General features: G+C 38.2%; 1 protein-coding gene across 1 annotated transcript in view; it reads right to left on the bottom strand.

Moving 5' to 3' along the window:
* Window positions 1–17,752, bottom strand: part of LAMA4 (laminin, alpha 4) — a gene marked incomplete at its 5' end in the record, with an annotated part of 60,826 nt that overhangs the window by 27,503 nt on the left and 15,571 nt on the right. The window contains 9 exons of the mRNA XM_009879361.1: window positions 879–1,018; window positions 5,922–6,107; window positions 6,757–6,873; window positions 7,638–7,734; window positions 8,671–8,812; window positions 10,806–10,954; window positions 12,894–13,010; window positions 14,854–15,047; window positions 15,754–15,921. Of these exons, the coding sequence (XP_009877663.1) occupies window positions 879–1,018; window positions 5,922–6,107; window positions 6,757–6,873; window positions 7,638–7,734; window positions 8,671–8,812; window positions 10,806–10,954; window positions 12,894–13,010; window positions 14,854–15,047; window positions 15,754–15,921 (1,310 nt within the window). The remainder of the gene's footprint in view (window positions 1–878; window positions 1,019–5,921; window positions 6,108–6,756; window positions 6,874–7,637; window positions 7,735–8,670; window positions 8,813–10,805; window positions 10,955–12,893; window positions 13,011–14,853; window positions 15,048–15,753; window positions 15,922–17,752) is intronic.

The raw sequence follows: 17,752 nt of genomic DNA, 5'->3' as shown, positions 1-17,752 counted from the left end.
GAAATTAAACTGAAAATTAATTAAAGCTTATAATTAACTGTGCTTAAGCATATTCATAAAGTAAATTAAATTTTGGTGGCACATAGAAGTGTACTTAGTTGAATCAGGGCTACATTGTTATGTATGGCACATAATGAAATTCTTACATAGCTATAAAACTTCTACCCATAATTTACTTCTTTTCTGTTCATAAGTAACCCTGTTACATTATTGAACTTACAGTAATATACGAGATGCTAATAAAATTTTTAAACATGTTCATTTTAGTTCAAAATGCCTTCAACATATCTGAAATAATGTTTTCAAGTTTAAGTGCCATTTGTCTGAATGATGAAATATCTTTTAGGAATAGTCAAGCACTGTGCACATACTGACTTTTCCTTTTCTTTTTTTGAAGTAATATATGTGGACAGCATCTTCCAGCATTCTGAATATACAATAATGCACTGAATTTTTGATTTCTCTGAATTAATTCAAATGTTCTGTTTTAATTTTTGACCTCAATGTTCTTCTTACAGAAAAATCTCTCATAATTTATGCATGATAACGGAAGTGTTTTTTCTCTCTTAAGGATATGTGAGCCAAAGACTCTCTTACCCTGCAGAAAATTAATTCAAAAGAAAAAAAAAGAAATACTGCAATCTCAGAAAAGTTTCCATTAAATTGCTGTAATTATTACTGCTTGTAAGTAATGCCCTATACGTTTTAGCTTTAAATGGTTTTGTTATTGTGGCCATCTTTAACACTGTGCCGAATACATAATTAAAGTTGCTACTGCAGTAGCAATAGTCTACCATGAATACCAGGGAAATGTTGATTACTTGCAAATAGCAACTGTAAAGATTTTGATGACTATAAGTCCCATCCAAAAATTTTACCTTGCTTGCAACGCTCCTGGTTTGAGCGATTAAATCTCTGATCCGCTGAATGCTGGAAGAAATATTGTTCGCTGGTGCCTTCTGTTCTACTCTGTGCAGTTTGTCCAGGAGTTGAGGAAAGACTTCTGTAAGCTTCTTCACTGCAGTGAAAAAAGAAGTTACAGCTTTCCCCCTCCCCGTTTTTTAAACATCAGGAAAACTCCTGCTTACCCTCTTAGGTTAACTCACCTCTCTCCTCCTCCTTTAAGAACAAGTCCTAACTGTGGTGTGTGAAAGGCAGTGATTTCAGAAAATGTAGTGGTTTATCAGAACCCAGTATTGCAAAAGTTTTAGGAAAGAAGTTTGCACAAAGGAGAACACTTTTTCTTGTGACTCCTAGGTACTACCATGGTGGTGTACTTATGTAAATACTTTCCTCAAGGAGCTTTGCAAATGTTAATAATTTTAACCTTTTAATCTTCCTTCAAGGCAAATAAATGTTAAATCAAATTTTACAGATATGTCAACTGAAGCAGAAGGATTATTACTTCAGCATCTTGCTGGATATCTGTAGCTGACCTGGTAGAGCTGCATCTAGGAGATATGGCTCATGAGCTCTTCAGTTTAGGGGAGAGGAATAGGTTGTTTCCCTCAGCTATCAGCTGTGCATCTCTCCCAAAAGTTATCACCCGGATAACAGCAACAGCTGCACAGGTGACATGAGTGTGTGGGGTTCACAGCCCACTCTGCTAGCTGAAACACCTCTCCTTTTGGACTGTGGTAACAAGCCTGTACTGTACAACACTAAAAAGCCTTAGCTGATGATGCATGTGCACCTAAATTGTGCTTACTATCTGCCCCAGCACTTATGAGTGGTCACTTCTTCAGCTTTCCTACCTACATCTGCCAGGCTTCATGTATCAGAGTTCCAGACCTTTGGTCTGTCACTGCTGTGTCTTCTGGTACACATGCAACTAGAATTGTTATCAAAAGGAAATGCAGGTGCTTTGTGGTGTTCAAAGGGAGAGAAGTCCTTTCTCAGAAAGATAAGCAGGCAGAAAAATTACTGAGGAAGAAGAATAACTACCCCTAATTATAATCCAGTTTAATCACATCAGATTCCAATGACATTCTGCCCTTTGAAGGATATTCACACATCACATCATTTTTCATTTTTAATTAGGTGTAGGTACAACTAGCTGTGTATAATGAAATGCAATTTTAGCCACAAGCTATGTGCATGTAAGAAAGTTCCAGTATTCATAGTTAATTTTGAATGACATGGATTCACTATAAAGGTTAAGACTAGATTTGTAGGGTTTGAAATTATATTTTAGGGGCTGACAACTTGAATCTCCCTGCTTTTGTGTTCTTCTCGTATTTTTACTCTTTTCTGATAAGACAGCAGAGAGACAAGTAGAGTACATCTCAGGAGGTACTGAGACTGTATAGAAAGGAAAGAAGGGAGAATTGCCTCCAATCACTTTTCTTCAGTTCTGTGTTGACTAAAGACTGAAGCAGCTCTCAGGCTCATTTGGAGCAACCCAGAGTATGAGAAGATCTCATGGACTCCTCCAAGTCCTGCTTGTCTTTGAGTAGAGTGAAAAGCTCTATTTGCTACAGTCCTCCCCCTTCTCTGCTTAGGTCTTTTCACTTGTGTTTTACTTTCCAAGTTCAGTGTTGGAATGGGACATATAGAGCTTTAGGCTTCCCAGTTATCCCAATTAAGTCCTGGAAAACCATATGTGCTGGAGGTCAGTAGTCAGATATTCTCTCTAGAGCTTTCTGTTCACTAAAAACCCAATATTTTATCAAACCTTCAAAAATCTACAATAAATTCTGGGTAACACAGTAATTCCAGGATGCATTAAAAGTTTTAGTATAACAAACTCAGAGAAAGTTTTCTCTGCCTTTTGAAATGAATGTTCTACTGCAATGAAAAAAGCCCTCATTATTCTTAAAGTAAAAAAAAATACAGGCTCAGAAAGTGATTCAGCAAATTTCAACCACTTTTTTTTTTAATAATCAGCAACTGAATGATATTATGTCTGATATCTTGAAAAACTGTCTTTTCAACCATTTGAAATTCAAGGCATTAAACTTGAAACACAACTATAACATGAAAACACAAAACTAACATCTATTACTACTAGTACTATTATAAAAACTCACTATAAAACTATTCCTCATGTCCTTTATAGTTGTATTATTCAACACAGATGAACACTGAATTTTTATTTTACTGCATAGTTCACCTTCATATTGGGATAAAGGTGAGAGTGAAAAGGGAAAACTAGTCTTACCTTGTGATAAAATACAAAAATGAACTCAAGGGAAAGTGTGAGGGAGAAAATACCTTGATTATAACTTTCCAGACACTTTCTCTTTCAGTCTTTTTCTTCCTAAACTCTCCTTCATCCTCTCTGCTGAAACCCACCAGTTCCCTGCACAATGGTGACAATTTGAACTGGGCACTTGGGCTGTATTGTACATGAACCTTTAAATTTGTCTTCACCCCAGAAAACCACTGATGTTACAGCCAAAACACACTCTCACCTTTCCAAAAAATGAAGTGCAAGATTTCTTCAAAGGCAATCCAGACATTTCAGCTTAGAGGTTTCAGCTGCCATGGTGGTGTTATTGGCATGATGATCAGGTGTTCAGGTGTTTCAGACACCTGTATGAACTTTTTCTGCGGCTTTCTTTTCGACTTTCACGGACATTCCTCCTGCCAGATCAACCTCTCCTCACAACATATGACGCTGACCTGAGAATACTCCCCTGTGTCCCAGGATGTCTACATATGTTTTCCCAGGCTGTGAATCCCAGTCACATCTGACAAGCACTACCCATTCCAGCCTCCTTTGTAGCACTGATTTGTCATCCCAACTATTCTCACCTGACTTTTCTGACAAAAAAATCATCATGACTTAAAAAATAATCCATGCCTTCAGACCAAAAATGTCACGCAAAAGCTGCCTCTGCAAATGTAGTAGGGCACACATTACTGTAGTTTACATATTAGCATCTCTCAGACAGTTAGCGTGTGGTGAGCAGGTCCTCCAGACACTCTGATGTGATCCCAGTACTTCCAAGGAGACTCCCTACCTACAAACCCACTATCACAGAAGAAGATATTTTTGCCAGGCACGTCACTTACGAGCTGAGCTGTTCTTTACAACTCATGCTGCATGTACCATGCATCACTTCTTGGGAACATAACCAAGGGACCTGGGCTATCTTAGGCCTATCCACTCTTATGGAGCCTCTCAAATGCTGCTGAAAATATTTATTCCAGTAGAACATCTAGTATGAGCAGGTTGTTTTTTTTTTTGAATTCTGAATGTCTACTGACATTTTGAGCATGAAGAGCCAAATGCAGTTTGTGTTGCTGCATTATCTACTAAGTTGGCACTGGTGAATGTTAAATGCAAATCAAGCATGAAGGTGGCTAAAACCAAAATCTTTCATGTGTAAACTGTAGCAGACTGTTTCTCTTAGATATTTTTACTCATATGATTCCTTTCATGGATGCCATTAATATCCACATGTATATTATTTTAAATGGGAGTTGGAGCCAGTGGCCCACAGTTTAACTGTGCTCTCTGGTGATCAAAAACATTTTACAGCAATGCAATACAACTACTGTTGTATTAACTACACCCTTGTGAGGCTCTATGCAGTGACCAGCAGTGAGATTTCCTGAGCAGAGAGGGAGCGGCTCAGTGTTTCCTTTGGATGAAGAGTTCAGAAAAATGTGAGTTGCCTCCAGTTCCAAAGCCAGAAGTCATGATATTGAAGAATACTGCATTTTTTCATGTGGAAGGAACCACTTCTATACCAGTTTTTGGGAGCACTCAACCAAAAATATTAGTGTGAGGGTCTTATACATTCCAGAATTCTGGAAATAACGTGACCCTTGGGCTTTCCTGGTCTAGAGGGAAGAGTGCAGCTTTGTGGCACTAGAAGCACTGTTATGTTTGGTACTCATAACACCACCTGCAGTAAGATGTCGCTCTAGTTAGAAAGCTCCTGACAGAAGGAGAAGGTATTTTGGGCAGTATGTCTGAGATTCACACTTTCTGAAGGTAGAGTCGATAGAGTTAGGGACTTTTTCTGAGGCAATTTCAGGAGGCAAGACATCACTGAACAGTGCTGCAGCTGGTGGTACATATCATCAAATGAATGCAGGAAATTTCTTGTTCTGGATTTCCAGCTTTCCTAGCCATGAATAACCTGGGATTTGTGAGTCTCCTGAGCACAGTCAGGAGTGCATCAAGCAACAAATAGTGGTTCTTGTCAGCAATTTTTTCTTCCTAATACGTCTAAGTTGATGCTTTTCTATTCTAATTGCTCTTTTCCTTCTTTTACCAGTCACTCATTTCAGCTTTGCTCGACCGGCGTCTTTTGCCACTTTTCCATCCTCTTAATTTTTTTTTTTTGTGGCCTGCCTCAATTTTTCTTCTGTCCTTCTATTTATTTTAAATTTTTCATAACAAATCTTCCAATTTTTACTCTTCCTCCTCCCCCCCCATAATAAAAGTGGAATTAATGTGATATTTACAAGCTTCTCCAGCAATCACCCTGCTTAAACATTTTATTTCCTCCCTAATCCTCTTTATCTTTGTTTATACTACAAGCTCATCAAGTCAGGGTCCATTTCTCCTCCATGTTTGTACTACTGAGGACAAAAGGGCCCTGGTTTTAAATGCCTCCCAGTGTTAAAAAGAATAACTAAACCGCCAGTCATAATAGCAAAAAGTATTTAAACAAGCTCTCTGCCATTCAACATGACCCAGGTACCCTGATAAAAATGACTTAGAAGCCAATAAGACTTCACCCCTTAAGTGTTTAAGTCATTTTCGGGATGCCCAAGTATGTAAAAGTTTTAAAGGATAGTCAAGTCTCTAGACAACTGTTAATTTTTGAAACGGATTCATGGAAGTAAAATGCTAGAAGATTATATGCAATGAATATGCAATGTAAACAATTCATACAGTCAGATGTTGTGATGATTCCCTGATGTTTTTGTGCTAAGGAATGGTAAAATTTAGGTCACCATACCTGTGTCCCCAGCTGAATGCACAGCACTGTCATATGCCACTGAATTGTGTTGGAAATCTTGCAGATTTTGAGACCACAACCTCACATTCTCATCCATGGGGGTCGTAGCTTGTGTTACTGTCATGGTAGCACTTACAGCCTCTGCAGTCTTCAGTTTAGCTTGCTCCAAACGCTCTCTGGCTTCCACTACAAAATAAATAGAGGGTGAGAAGAAACACACTCTGTCAAAGATTCAAGCAAGCTACAACCAGCACTTTCTAAGTGGTGAGGGCTAAGAGGATTTTATCTTCTGCAGAGTGGGGACCCGACCTTGCTTGGTTTTCCCTTTATTTCCACAGGGAATATTCAAAACTTCCTGTGGTTGGTCTACAGTTTTATTAATTCTTAAAATTTAACAAATTCTCATTTCCATTCTAGAGTGTTAGAAATTTTCAGTGTCCTTGGATTTTGACAGGTGTTATTTAACTGAGGAAGTTGGAACAGAGATGAAAAAATACATTGTTTTTCATCAAGTTTTTAAAATATAATGCATGTATTTGTCAAATATTTTTCATGAAAGTTATTTTCAAAGGAAAGAAACCTAAGACACTGAAGTGGTTTTGTTTTTTTGTACCCGGCATTTTGGGAGTTTTATTTTTTTTGAGTTACCAACTACTGTATTCGCCTATTTTGTGGCATTTTGCATACAATAATGCCTTGGCAGTAAACCCCAACCATTTTTACTTAAAGTTAATGAAGGAATCTTCACCATGTCAACTTTGAACACGTTCAGGTATAACTGCTGAATACAAGGCATGAAAATAAGGCATCACAAAGATGAAGGTCCTCTTACAACCTGTCTCTGGTGATTGCATTTTTGTGATGGCTCTCATCAGTTGGTTTTGCAGAACATTCATTCTCGCAAGAGTGCCATTAACACGCCAACTAGTGTCTGCAGTGTTTAAATCATTACCTGTGGGGAGAAGATAGGAGGTATAGTTGAGTGGCATGGAAGTGGCATTTAAAAAGGTAAATTTTATTCTGTGGAGGTGTGTAATCAAGCATTTAATACACTGCAGGTAGCATACTGTGGCCCTTTTAGTATAGGGCATACTAGCTTGGCTTTGCATAATTTGAAGGAGAAAGCAACTTTGCAGCTCCCAGACATTATTTGCTTGATACAGTGTGTCTTAGAAAAATCTGGAGACCTGTGTTTCAGGCAGTACTATCTCTTTTTTGCTTTGCCAGAACCACCGATAATAGCTGCAACAAGTATACCTAAAAAGTTTTAAGGTCCTGAAAAATTAAGAGGTGATTTCTGTAATTTTAAAGCTTTCTTTCATTTTCAGTAAAGACAGGCCCAAATCCTTTATTATTATCCTCCACTTGTGAAATCCGGCTTTCTGAACACTTAAACTGTTGTGAATTGATTTTGGTAGAACTACTTGATTGAGTATATTTACTTGTGAACAACTGTTTGCAGGCTCACACATTTAAACACTGGCTGTAAGTGAAATGGTCCTTTTGTGAATAAAATAAACTTGCAGCATCTGTTCGGTTGATAACACATGAGCTGCTCAAACTGTGCCTCTGGCTGTTCCATGTACTATGTGTGGTAACTTCAATCCATACACTATTTTGTTACAGCAGTGGTTCAGCCTTAGTCATATGCTTTTAAAAACTTTTGACATGAATGTTTACAAACTGACTGGGAAAGTAGAAATTGTGGATATTTACTGTAATCTGCTGTCCTTTGTAGCTCCAAGGCTCGGTTGAGAAGTTCTTCACTTTTGCCTTTATGGTAAGTGATCTGAGTATCAATTCCAACTGCAGCCTACAAGTACATTCCAAAAAAGAAAGTCAGGAAAATGCTTATCAAAAGTTCCTCTTTATTGTGTGTCATTGTGGACAACACATTACTCCATATAAATGCAACTTCAAAGTCACCGCAATTTCATTTTCTCTGTTAGTATTTAAGATTGTCAGTTGGATTGGAAGAAAAAAATTCTGAAAAGCAAATTTTCTGTAGACTGCAATTAAAGTTTAGAGAGATGTATGCTTTTCCAGACAGCAGCACTGAATAACAAAGATGCAGGAAGCACAGAAATCCTGATTCATCACCTCCATCACAGTCAATGAGATACTCATGCTACATGTCAGTTAGGCACTACGATTGCTTATTTCTACTGAGGTGGGTGATGAATGCTTGTGCAGCCTGAGGACCTGCCTTGCTCCCAGTAGCATGCTGGAAGTGGGGGGCTGGACTCAAAATCCCACAGCTCCCTGGGAACAAAATTAGCATCCTCATCCCTGCAGTAATTACCTGAGTGGGGTATTTGCCCCATTTTGACCTGACTTTCTACGAGAAACTGTGAATCTTGGATTGGATGTCTTGGCCCTCATTTCTACCACATGATGCTGTGTGGAATAAGAGGAGTCGAGCACTAAATGCCAGCTCATATTCTTAATAGGGTCATGGAGTTGTCTTGACTTTTACAGAAATGCCTCAATTTAAGTCACAAAACAAAGCAGCATCACCCTATACTTAGGGACAAAAAAAATTATTATGTCTTTTCTGATACTAGGGGCTTTTAGGCTGGCAGAGTAATTAACCATCTAGGATTTAATTCAAGAAAGAATAGATGAGGCAAAATATGCAATGAGAAGTTCAGTACTGACATTTAAGCCAAATCTTGTTTTTTTTGTATTTCGATGTCTGAAGTCCCTGAAGCATTGCAAAGTAAAAGCTGATATTATGAAAATTACTTACATCATTGACTCGGTTTGTGGTGTTCAGTGCCAGTAATGCAGCTTTATTAGCTTCTTCAATAAAATGGGCAATGTTTTCATGCACATTGGAAGCATTTATTGCCCTTTGTACCAAACCATTTGTATCAACACCATACAAATTCCTGTTAAAAAGAGAGTAGAAGAGTGAAGAAATCAAACTGAATCAAAATAATTTCATATTGCTGAAATTTCTTAACATTCTCTGAGTTCTGACTATGTAAATATACTTCGCTTAAATAGTTCTCTCTTCATTGTGTATGACCATTTATGTTAATGTGAAGCAGGTGAAAATTACGTGGATAGAAGGTACTTCTCAGTGGTTTAACTCTGGGAATTTTGCCATTAATGTCTATGTGACAACCAATAAATGACTACTGGGCTTTTATCGTTTTTTTTTTTTTTAATCTCGATGAGATATTCCATAAATTAACAGAATAACAGATCTATTGGTTGTCCTTTACCAATAAATACTGGCCATGGATGGAAAGACCCCTGTACGCCACTGATCAGGGCAGCTGTATCACTGGGCTACCACTGGGTATCTACTTTTCGAAAAGTACATAGGAAAAGAGGAAGGATCAGACGAAGAACTGCCTGTGGTCATGAAACTTTGCAAAAAAGTTAGATTTTAAAAAACATAAGATAGCTTTGCTGGCATGGTAGAGCTTGATTTGCATACTAGATGATAACTGATCCCCAGGGGATATTCCAAACAGTTGATTCAGAGCTCAAACTTCAGCTGCTGGTAACTTTGAATAAATATTAATTTTTAATATTTTGTGGTAAACAGATTTCAGAGTATGTGTGAGATTTATTTTAGGTATAGGCTCTAAATGTGCATATATTTACATGTGCAAGTGTTCATGTCAAAGTATTTGCACACTGAGGGACTACTAAGTTTCCAGATTAAGTGTTGTTGCAAGAATTCCCTGCTATATCCTAAGTAAGAAACTACCACATAGAAGCCTAACAGTCTTATAAAGTAAACATATAAAAGCAAAATTATTTGAAGACAGGCTAAATGTTTGAAAGGATTAAAATTTCACTGCAAGACAATCTTCTCAATAAATAAAAATGCTTTCTGTTAAATTCCTAATGTGTTGGACTTGGTAGTAATTTTTAAATTATCTTGGTAAAGGATGAAGGCTAGACATATGGGGTATTTTCTTTCAAGTGATTCTACTGCTCCCAGTTAGCTGATATCAGACTGAACATATTGTTTGATTTTTAGGCTGTCTGCAGTTTGTGTGGCATTACAGAGCACAGTTTTAGATGTCAGCTTTATACAATTATACAAAAGAAAACCATCTGTCATTTTTTTTTCTCTATTTTAATCTCCTATCTAGGGCATACTAATATTAAGAAACAACTGTTATTTAGATAATGTATTTCAAGAGTTTTTTCAGGTTTATTGTCCAAAAGCATATGTCCATGATGTTACTTAAGGTAGAATTTAGGGAAATATATTATTTAAAAATTCATTTGCAGCAGTGATTTTTCCATAGGTAAATGTAGTTGCATTTCAAATGTGTCTGGAAGTGACTTTTTAGTAAATTGGAGGAAAGTTGATGCATTTAGTATCTTCCAGCAAAATAGGAAGACTTGCAGTAAATTTTTGGGCTAGTTGCACTGGGACACAACATATAGAATGTAGGAACTACTATGTCCGTAATCCAGTTCTTGTACAAAAATTGTCCCAAAGCCCATTTTTGGGCCCATAGTGTTAAACATTTTTTAATGTGAATGAACTTGCTGACATGAGCTGTTTCTGGAACCCTATTTAATCTGCCTGTGTTGCTTTAATTTTCGATAATCTACATTTCCTATTCTCTTGCTATGGGAAGAGAAGAACATGTCAAATTGAAAAAGGGAGAAATGTCATGTAAGATACATTTTTGTTCTTTGAAAAGATTACTAGATTTTGCCCAGCTCAATTTCAGCTGTTCCCTTTGGACCATGACAAGTCCTTTCATACATGACTTAACAGTGATTTGTTTAGTGCTGATTTACAGACAGCATATTTAAAGTCGCTGTGTTTCTGCTTGTCTCTTAGTTCATCCAGCTGTTCAGTCAGTAGCACTTGTATGAACAGAGTCTGCTGAAGTTAGATTTTACCGGTCGAGCTCATCAGCAAGTCTTCTTAAGTTGTGTGCATGATCCATAGCCTTTTCCACCAAATCATCATCAAACAGAGACAGATTGGCTAGTTTTTCTTGCAATTCCTTTTTCGCTCCATCTATTTCTGCGTAGAACCCTGACGCATTCTGAACAAAATATGGAAGGAAGGAAAGAAGATGAAAATTGTAAAAAACCCAAGTCTGTATTTTTATTATTATGTTTTATTTCACTCTCTATATGGTTATAATGTTTTCTGTTATATCTTTTACAGATCAAAAAGAAGAAAGATCTGAAAGAGTCTGTCCTATGAATGTCAGTATGGCAAGACAAATGCAGACAAATAAAATCAACCAAAATACCAGTAATCCCTTGAAAATGTATTAGAGATATGTTTATAAAATGCAAAAGACAGCTGAAAAGTGTCTTACTATCTTTTGTGTGAAGTACTATCTTAGGTGAAGTAATCAAAACAGATCTCTGCAAAAATCCCCTCATCGTGACTCTTCTTAAATTGGGAGATGGGACTCAAAAATATTTTATTTTTTTTTTATCTCTTCTCTGTGAAGACTGCAGGTCAGAAATTAGATTTTGGGACTTCTAAATTATATCTATACAAGTAAAGTCAGTAATGCTGTGGTGGTCACGCTTGTGCATCACTTTGTTATGGCTCAGGACCTGGCACTGGTTTGTCCCTGGCCAGCTACTGCTTTCCCAAACCTGCCTCCTTGGGAAATGGTGTGAGGCAGTGCCTGTGCCCTGGGGGCAATTTGGAGAGGGGCAGAGGGTTTAGGTGTATGTCTGTGACCTGTGCCACACCATGGAAAATGGGCCCTGGCCTCTTTCTTTCTCCTTGCACAGAGACAACCCTCATACTGAGACATCTTGGGTTAGTTTAATTTTAAATCTGTCCAGCTAAATACTACCTACATGTATGTTTAGGCAAAGAGAAGTTGTATGCCTTTGCCTTAGCCATACTGCTTCCTTATACAAAATATTTGTGAGGGCGACTAAATGGGCCTGCCTTCACCTTCTCTGCAATACACCAAATTGGTGAAATGTTTGAGGATTATAAGTTTGGCCTCAAAAGATACTAAAAAAAGAATGAAATGGAGACAAAAAGGATGAATGAGCAAAGTATGAAAATACTTATTGCTGATGAAGAGGGAAGATGTATGATGTTCGCATACTACTTCCCTCCCTGCAGTGTGAATGTCCCCTACGTGTAAATTTATCCACAGGAGTGGGTGACCCAAAATGATAAGTTGCAGCAATTTGTTTTGCACAAAATACAGAAGAAGAAGAAAACAATCATATTGCTTGATCACCCAGAGATGGTTATAAAGCAAGCTCTCTTCTTTCTGTTTTGTCAAATTACTTTTTCAAAGAGAAAAATGACTTTTGATATTTGTTTTTGTGTTAAAAAAAGAAGTGGGCAACTATGACCAAAATTAATGTTTGTGGAGAATTTTTATCTGTCTTAAATTATCTTAAAATTTTAAAATAAAACATGAAAAACAAAAGCACCTTTGATAAGCATTTTAGTTAACAAAACCCCAGTTGTATTTTCTTAATTTTCTTTTTTTTTTTTCGTAGAAAGCCCAAACCCCTAAAATTTCTAAACTTTTCCTACAACGCCTTGTCTCCTTGAAAACACTGGATATACAGTTCCAGAAGAAGATTTCATAACAGTAGCCTGTTTTAATATGGATATCTGGGATCTTTAGCCTTCTCCTATTCTCATTTGCAGGCACACTAAAAGGAATTTAACATACAGTACAGTCTTTTACCAGAGCCTCTTCTGGCAGCTGCTTGTAATGAAATGACTGTGAACTCTACAGCAGAATCCTTCATTCAGCTCTGCCTACAGTAAGGTGTCTCTATAATACAATTATTATTCTGAGGCAGTAAGGTGTAATTACAGAGGTTTTAATCCAGGGAGATTTATACTTTTTGGGGGGATTAGTCATCAGTATTTCATTGAAGCAGTATAAAAATGGAGATGTTTTTATTTAGTAGTCTAAACACATGACTTAAAAGTTGAAAAAATCAGGACATACCATTTAAACAAGTCACTGAGTCACCTACCTTTATTACCTCACTTAACTCAGAGTTGACCATTTGTGGTCCTGCCAAAATAGTTGTGGCACTCAGGAGAATGTCGTTCACTTCATCTATTTGCTCCTTTATTTTCTCCTGTTGTTTCTACAAAACATAAAATCAAGTTAGATCAAAGCCACCTATGTATTGCTAAAATACAATGTTACCATTTTTGTTAAATTTATTAAAGTGAATTCAAAAGATGAAGGGATGAATTAAATGGATTTTACACAAATTTGAAGTCTAGATTTTTCTAGACGTCTCTAAGAGATGCATATTCTAATGTAGCTCTTTACATTTTCTTGTCTTTGTGAAAGAAATGTGGGTGTTTTTAATTTATTAATTTCATTTTATATTACAGCATGAGCAGTTATTGGAAGGAAGCATTATTCAGTGCACTGCTAGCAGAGATAAATTAAATGTGGATTTTTCATAGTGATCTGAAGACTAGATTTTTCTTGAGTTTTTTACATCTGTGGTACAGAGATCTCTTTGCCTTGACAATACTAAAGCTAATGTGAACAATCTCTTTTGTACAGCATCTGACTTCATTGTGAGGAATAATGAAGATCCAACTGGTTAAAAACAATTGTGACTACACACTTCAGGCTTAATAAATAAATGTGAGATGAGCTGCAGCTTGGCACTTTGAATGAAACAATGGAACAACAGAAGGGGCTTTGTACATGAGGATCCCAAGCTGCTTGTAGAAGAATTCATGAAAACAGTCCGCCAAACTTCTCTACTGAGTTATTAGACCTTCCACGTCAGCATGAATTTCTAGTGCTGCAATTTTCAAGAATTCAAAACTCAGCCGCTGATGCTATTTGGCCTGAATTTGCAAGATTATTCTCCAAATCACAAAATTGCTCCCTAAACCCCTCTCCTCCAGAATCCAAAAAACCCCCCATCTGTTGAAATAAAAAGTTTGCTTCAAATGGACCCAAATTGTACTCTTTGTCATTTTCTGAAAAAATAAATGAAAAGTTTTAGGTGGGACATTCCTTTAAAGGAAACTAAAGGAAACAGAGAAAGAGTCACAAAACTGCTGGGATGAGAAAAAATAGAGGTTTGGTATGGTGGGGTAAGAGGCCTGAAAATTCAATTTCCTCATCAGCCAGATGGGATTTGAACCTAATATCACCACTTAGAGGCAAACATGCCCCCTTCAGTGCTGTAGGGGACAGGTCTCCTCTCAGCTCTCCTTTGTTCAAAATACTGAAACTATTCATTTGAAAAGAGCATAAGGGAAATCTGCTGTAACCTTATAGCTAAGCTGTTCACCCAGCAAATAGGAAACTCGATTTAAAGGCATCTGTTGTGGAGCAGTTAGAGAATGGATTTGTGCTTAAAGATGCAAGGACAGTTGTCTGCTCTTCCTGAAAAAAAATACAGATGAGGATGTGTTTTGTTTAAAAAGGTTTGAAGGAGAAAGTATAAATGTACTCAGCCCAGGACATGAATGCAGTGCAGAGCCTTTATAAATAATTGTTTTAATAGAGTATAACTACTTTTGTGAGCATGAAGTCCTGCCACATTATAAATCAGTACATAATAGGTGAAACACTCTCACCATAATATTTATAGCAGCCATGCTACATGGAATTTTATAGCAGCCGTGCTACATGGAATTTTAATCTTCTTGGGTTTTGTTGTGATACATGTTCCTAGGTTAGACATTAGTATCTCTCTCTTCCTTGGCCTGCTGAGACATGGCATGCTGAAACTTGTCATTTATTGCCACTCTATAAATAAATAATAGTACATTGCACTCCACAACTTGTTTCTTAGAATTGGAGAGTCAAACTCATCCTGCTGAGTAGTCCAAGAAATTTTTTTTTTTGTGTGGTGATTCCTGAGTCCAAATTGTTTCCAATCTACTATTTTAAGCACTAGCAGAGATTGAGTGTTCACAGAGAACAGTTACGATAAATGTACTGCATCGTACCTCACGCCTTTGAAGACTGGCTGTGTTTTCCTTATTCATATCCTCTGTTTGTATAACATAGTCAAGCGCCTGGTCTAATGCCTCCTCCAGGTCTGACAGCTTCACATCCTGCTCGCTGAGCTCCTCCAGCACATCAGCCACTAGAGATCTGGTGTCATTGTACCTCTCGTGAAATGCTTCAACTTGCTGTAGCACTGGGAGAAAAATCAGAGGCCACTGGTTAATTCAAAGGTTGGATTTCTGGCAAACCTTACCTATGCAACAATTTCTGTTGCTGTTACTCAGGGCACATTAAAACACATTTGTTAAAAGCTCACTCGAGTGATCATAAACTTAGATTTTAATTTTCCCTCTTCTTTTGAAAAGGAAAGATGCCTCTGATTTTAATTCCTCCTCTCAAGTAGCTCTTCCTGAAAGAAGCTAGGTCTGGCTTTCCTTTTCTTCATTTGTTTGTCATTGTCCCAGCTAACCAGGCTGTTCTGGAGAAGACAATCCTTATTGTCCTGAGGTACTGACTCATGTTCACTGAGCTATGAGAATCAGGCTGCCACTCTTTACCAACCCAGCAGTTCTTCTCTCTCTGCAGGAGTTTACTGTGCCCACGGCAGAGCTGGCAGCGAGGAAAGAAGAAGTTCCCATGAACAGTTCCAGCCCTGGCACGAACCTTCCCTAAGTGGTTATTGCTGAGTTTCTGCAGTGCACAGGCACACACAGACACACATGTATTTTCCTGCCTGTTCTGCTATGAGGGGCAGCAAGCCCGAGCCAGGACTTGGGGCAGGCATTTGGAAGCAGCAGCATCTGCATTCAGCGTTCATGCAGCCCTATAGCCAGAGCTGCCTGGTCCCTGCCAGCTCTGCATCCACATGTGAGTGAATGGAAAACAGACTTAAAACTCACACTCCTCTGCTGCATTTTCCTCGTCAGCTGTAAGTTGCCTCTGATTAGTGAAAGGCTTTCGGCGTTTGATGTCTTTCAGCATCTCCTCAGCCATACGCAGTTTCTGGGCAATTTCTTCAGGACTCATCTCTTGTTGGATTGCGTAGTATTTCGCCTTGCTGTCGATTTCTGTGGGAAAAAGGAACAGATGGTCAATCCAGCATGGCTACAGAGTAGTAAATGCCGTGGAGTACTTTTACTTTTGCAAATCCAGATCATGCTGGGAGCAAAAGAAAGTTTTAATTATCTTCCGACTCTACAGGAGATAATTATTATGTTTCATCCAGTCTTCAAATTAAATCTGTAAATAAATCACACTTTCTGGTGTATGTGGAGGCCTCATCAGAAGAGGAAGAGATCAAGTAGGCATGGGCTATGTGCATTACTTGTCTTGGCAGTTCTTGCAGGCTGGGATCATAATTTTATTCTGGGTTCTGTGGCGCATAGCAGGCTGGGGCTTTCATCCACGATTGTAGTTTTTAAGTGGTGCCGCAAAAATGTTACGTTTATTAAATAGCAACAATGGTAATGAGCCTGGAGTAACCCCTTTTTCTATGCGAAGAATTCTGAGGCACCCTAAGGAGGTAACATATGGCTTCTGGCCTGATACTGCCGAGCTGGTTTGGGGATAGATGCTATTTTAAGGTTTTGGCTTTGGTTCAAAATACTCTGTTGTTTCCCTGCAGCTGAAATTGAGTTTACCCATCCCCAGTATAAGCATTACAAACTTTACCCACTTCTCACTTGAATACCAGTCACCTACTCTTTTATGTCCTGTGATGTGAGTAGCTTTGGCTTGAGTCCATCACTACTTCTGCAGATAACCAGAGCTGGCAAAGATATGCAGCTGTGGCACAACTGATTCTTTGGCAGTGTCTTTGTATGCAGTTTCTTGCTGGCTCCTGAGCTCATTAGTGAAATTTTTAAAGGCTCATACTGAGCAGTAGCCATTCATGACCAGTGGCTCTGTGGATTTCTTTTTCCTTCTCATGCTGGCACAGGCACGTGCGTGTGTGGAACAGGCTGCCCAGGGAGGTTGTGGAGTCTCCTTCTCTGGAGACATTCAAAACCCGTCTGGACACATTCCTGTGTGACCTACTGTAGGTGATCCTGCTCTGGTAGGGGGCCAGACTAGATGATCTTTTGAGGTTCCTTCCAGCCCCTAACATTCTGTGAGTCTGTGTGCACACAACCTTCCCTTCAGCAAAGAGTGGCTTGCCTTCTACAGGGATGAGGCCCCTGTAGAAGAATAATTTTGGGCATGGTGGAAATAATTTTCAGCTGCTTGTTTCCAACTGTTTTTTCCATGAACAAACCCTCTCTTTTTATATTCACAGTCATGAGTGTTACTTCTTCTACGATAACTCAACCTGATTGTGCTATTTGTATGCCAAACCAGATACATGTCTGCTTGCTGTGGTTTCTGTCCTGCCTCAAAACAGTTAATAATGCAGAAGAACGATCCACATAGTGACATACAATGAGATTGATGCTTATGCTTTTGCGCCAGCTGTAGAAATAGTGGTAGAAATAAAATGTCAGTCAATGGTGATTTAGCATCACAGGTGGAAGAAGGTAGAACAAATGTAATATCTTGTAAGCTTGGTCTTAGCCTGCCTTTTTTGTATGGTGGGATATGTTAACTGTGTTGAAATAAAGCAGTGATTGAAGCACCCGTGGAGAAAAGTATTAACAAGGGTAATAGTAGATATGTAACCACTCTTTCTTAAACAAATTGCCACACAGCTTGCAATAATTGCTCCAAGACAGAACTACTCAGGTCTGTGGATCAAGTATTTCTATTGAAAAGGGGTTATTAAATCTCAACTGCTAGTCAGTTTTTCTATTCTGATGCCATATACAGCTTTTCTATGCTGTTGGCTTTGCCAAAAACTGGAGGAAATCAGTGTGCTCTACAGCAAGATGGAGGCTTTCATGGTGCAGGTGTACAGAGGACAGG

Source organism: Apaloderma vittatum, unplaced genomic scaffold, assembly GCF_000703405.1.
Source record: "Apaloderma vittatum isolate BGI_N311 unplaced genomic scaffold, ASM70340v1 scaffold14182, whole genome shotgun sequence".
NCBI lineage: Eukaryota > Metazoa > Chordata > Aves > Trogoniformes > Trogonidae > Apaloderma > Apaloderma vittatum.
Note: the sequence above shows the minus strand (reverse complement) of the source record. Positions and strands in the feature narration are given on the sequence as shown.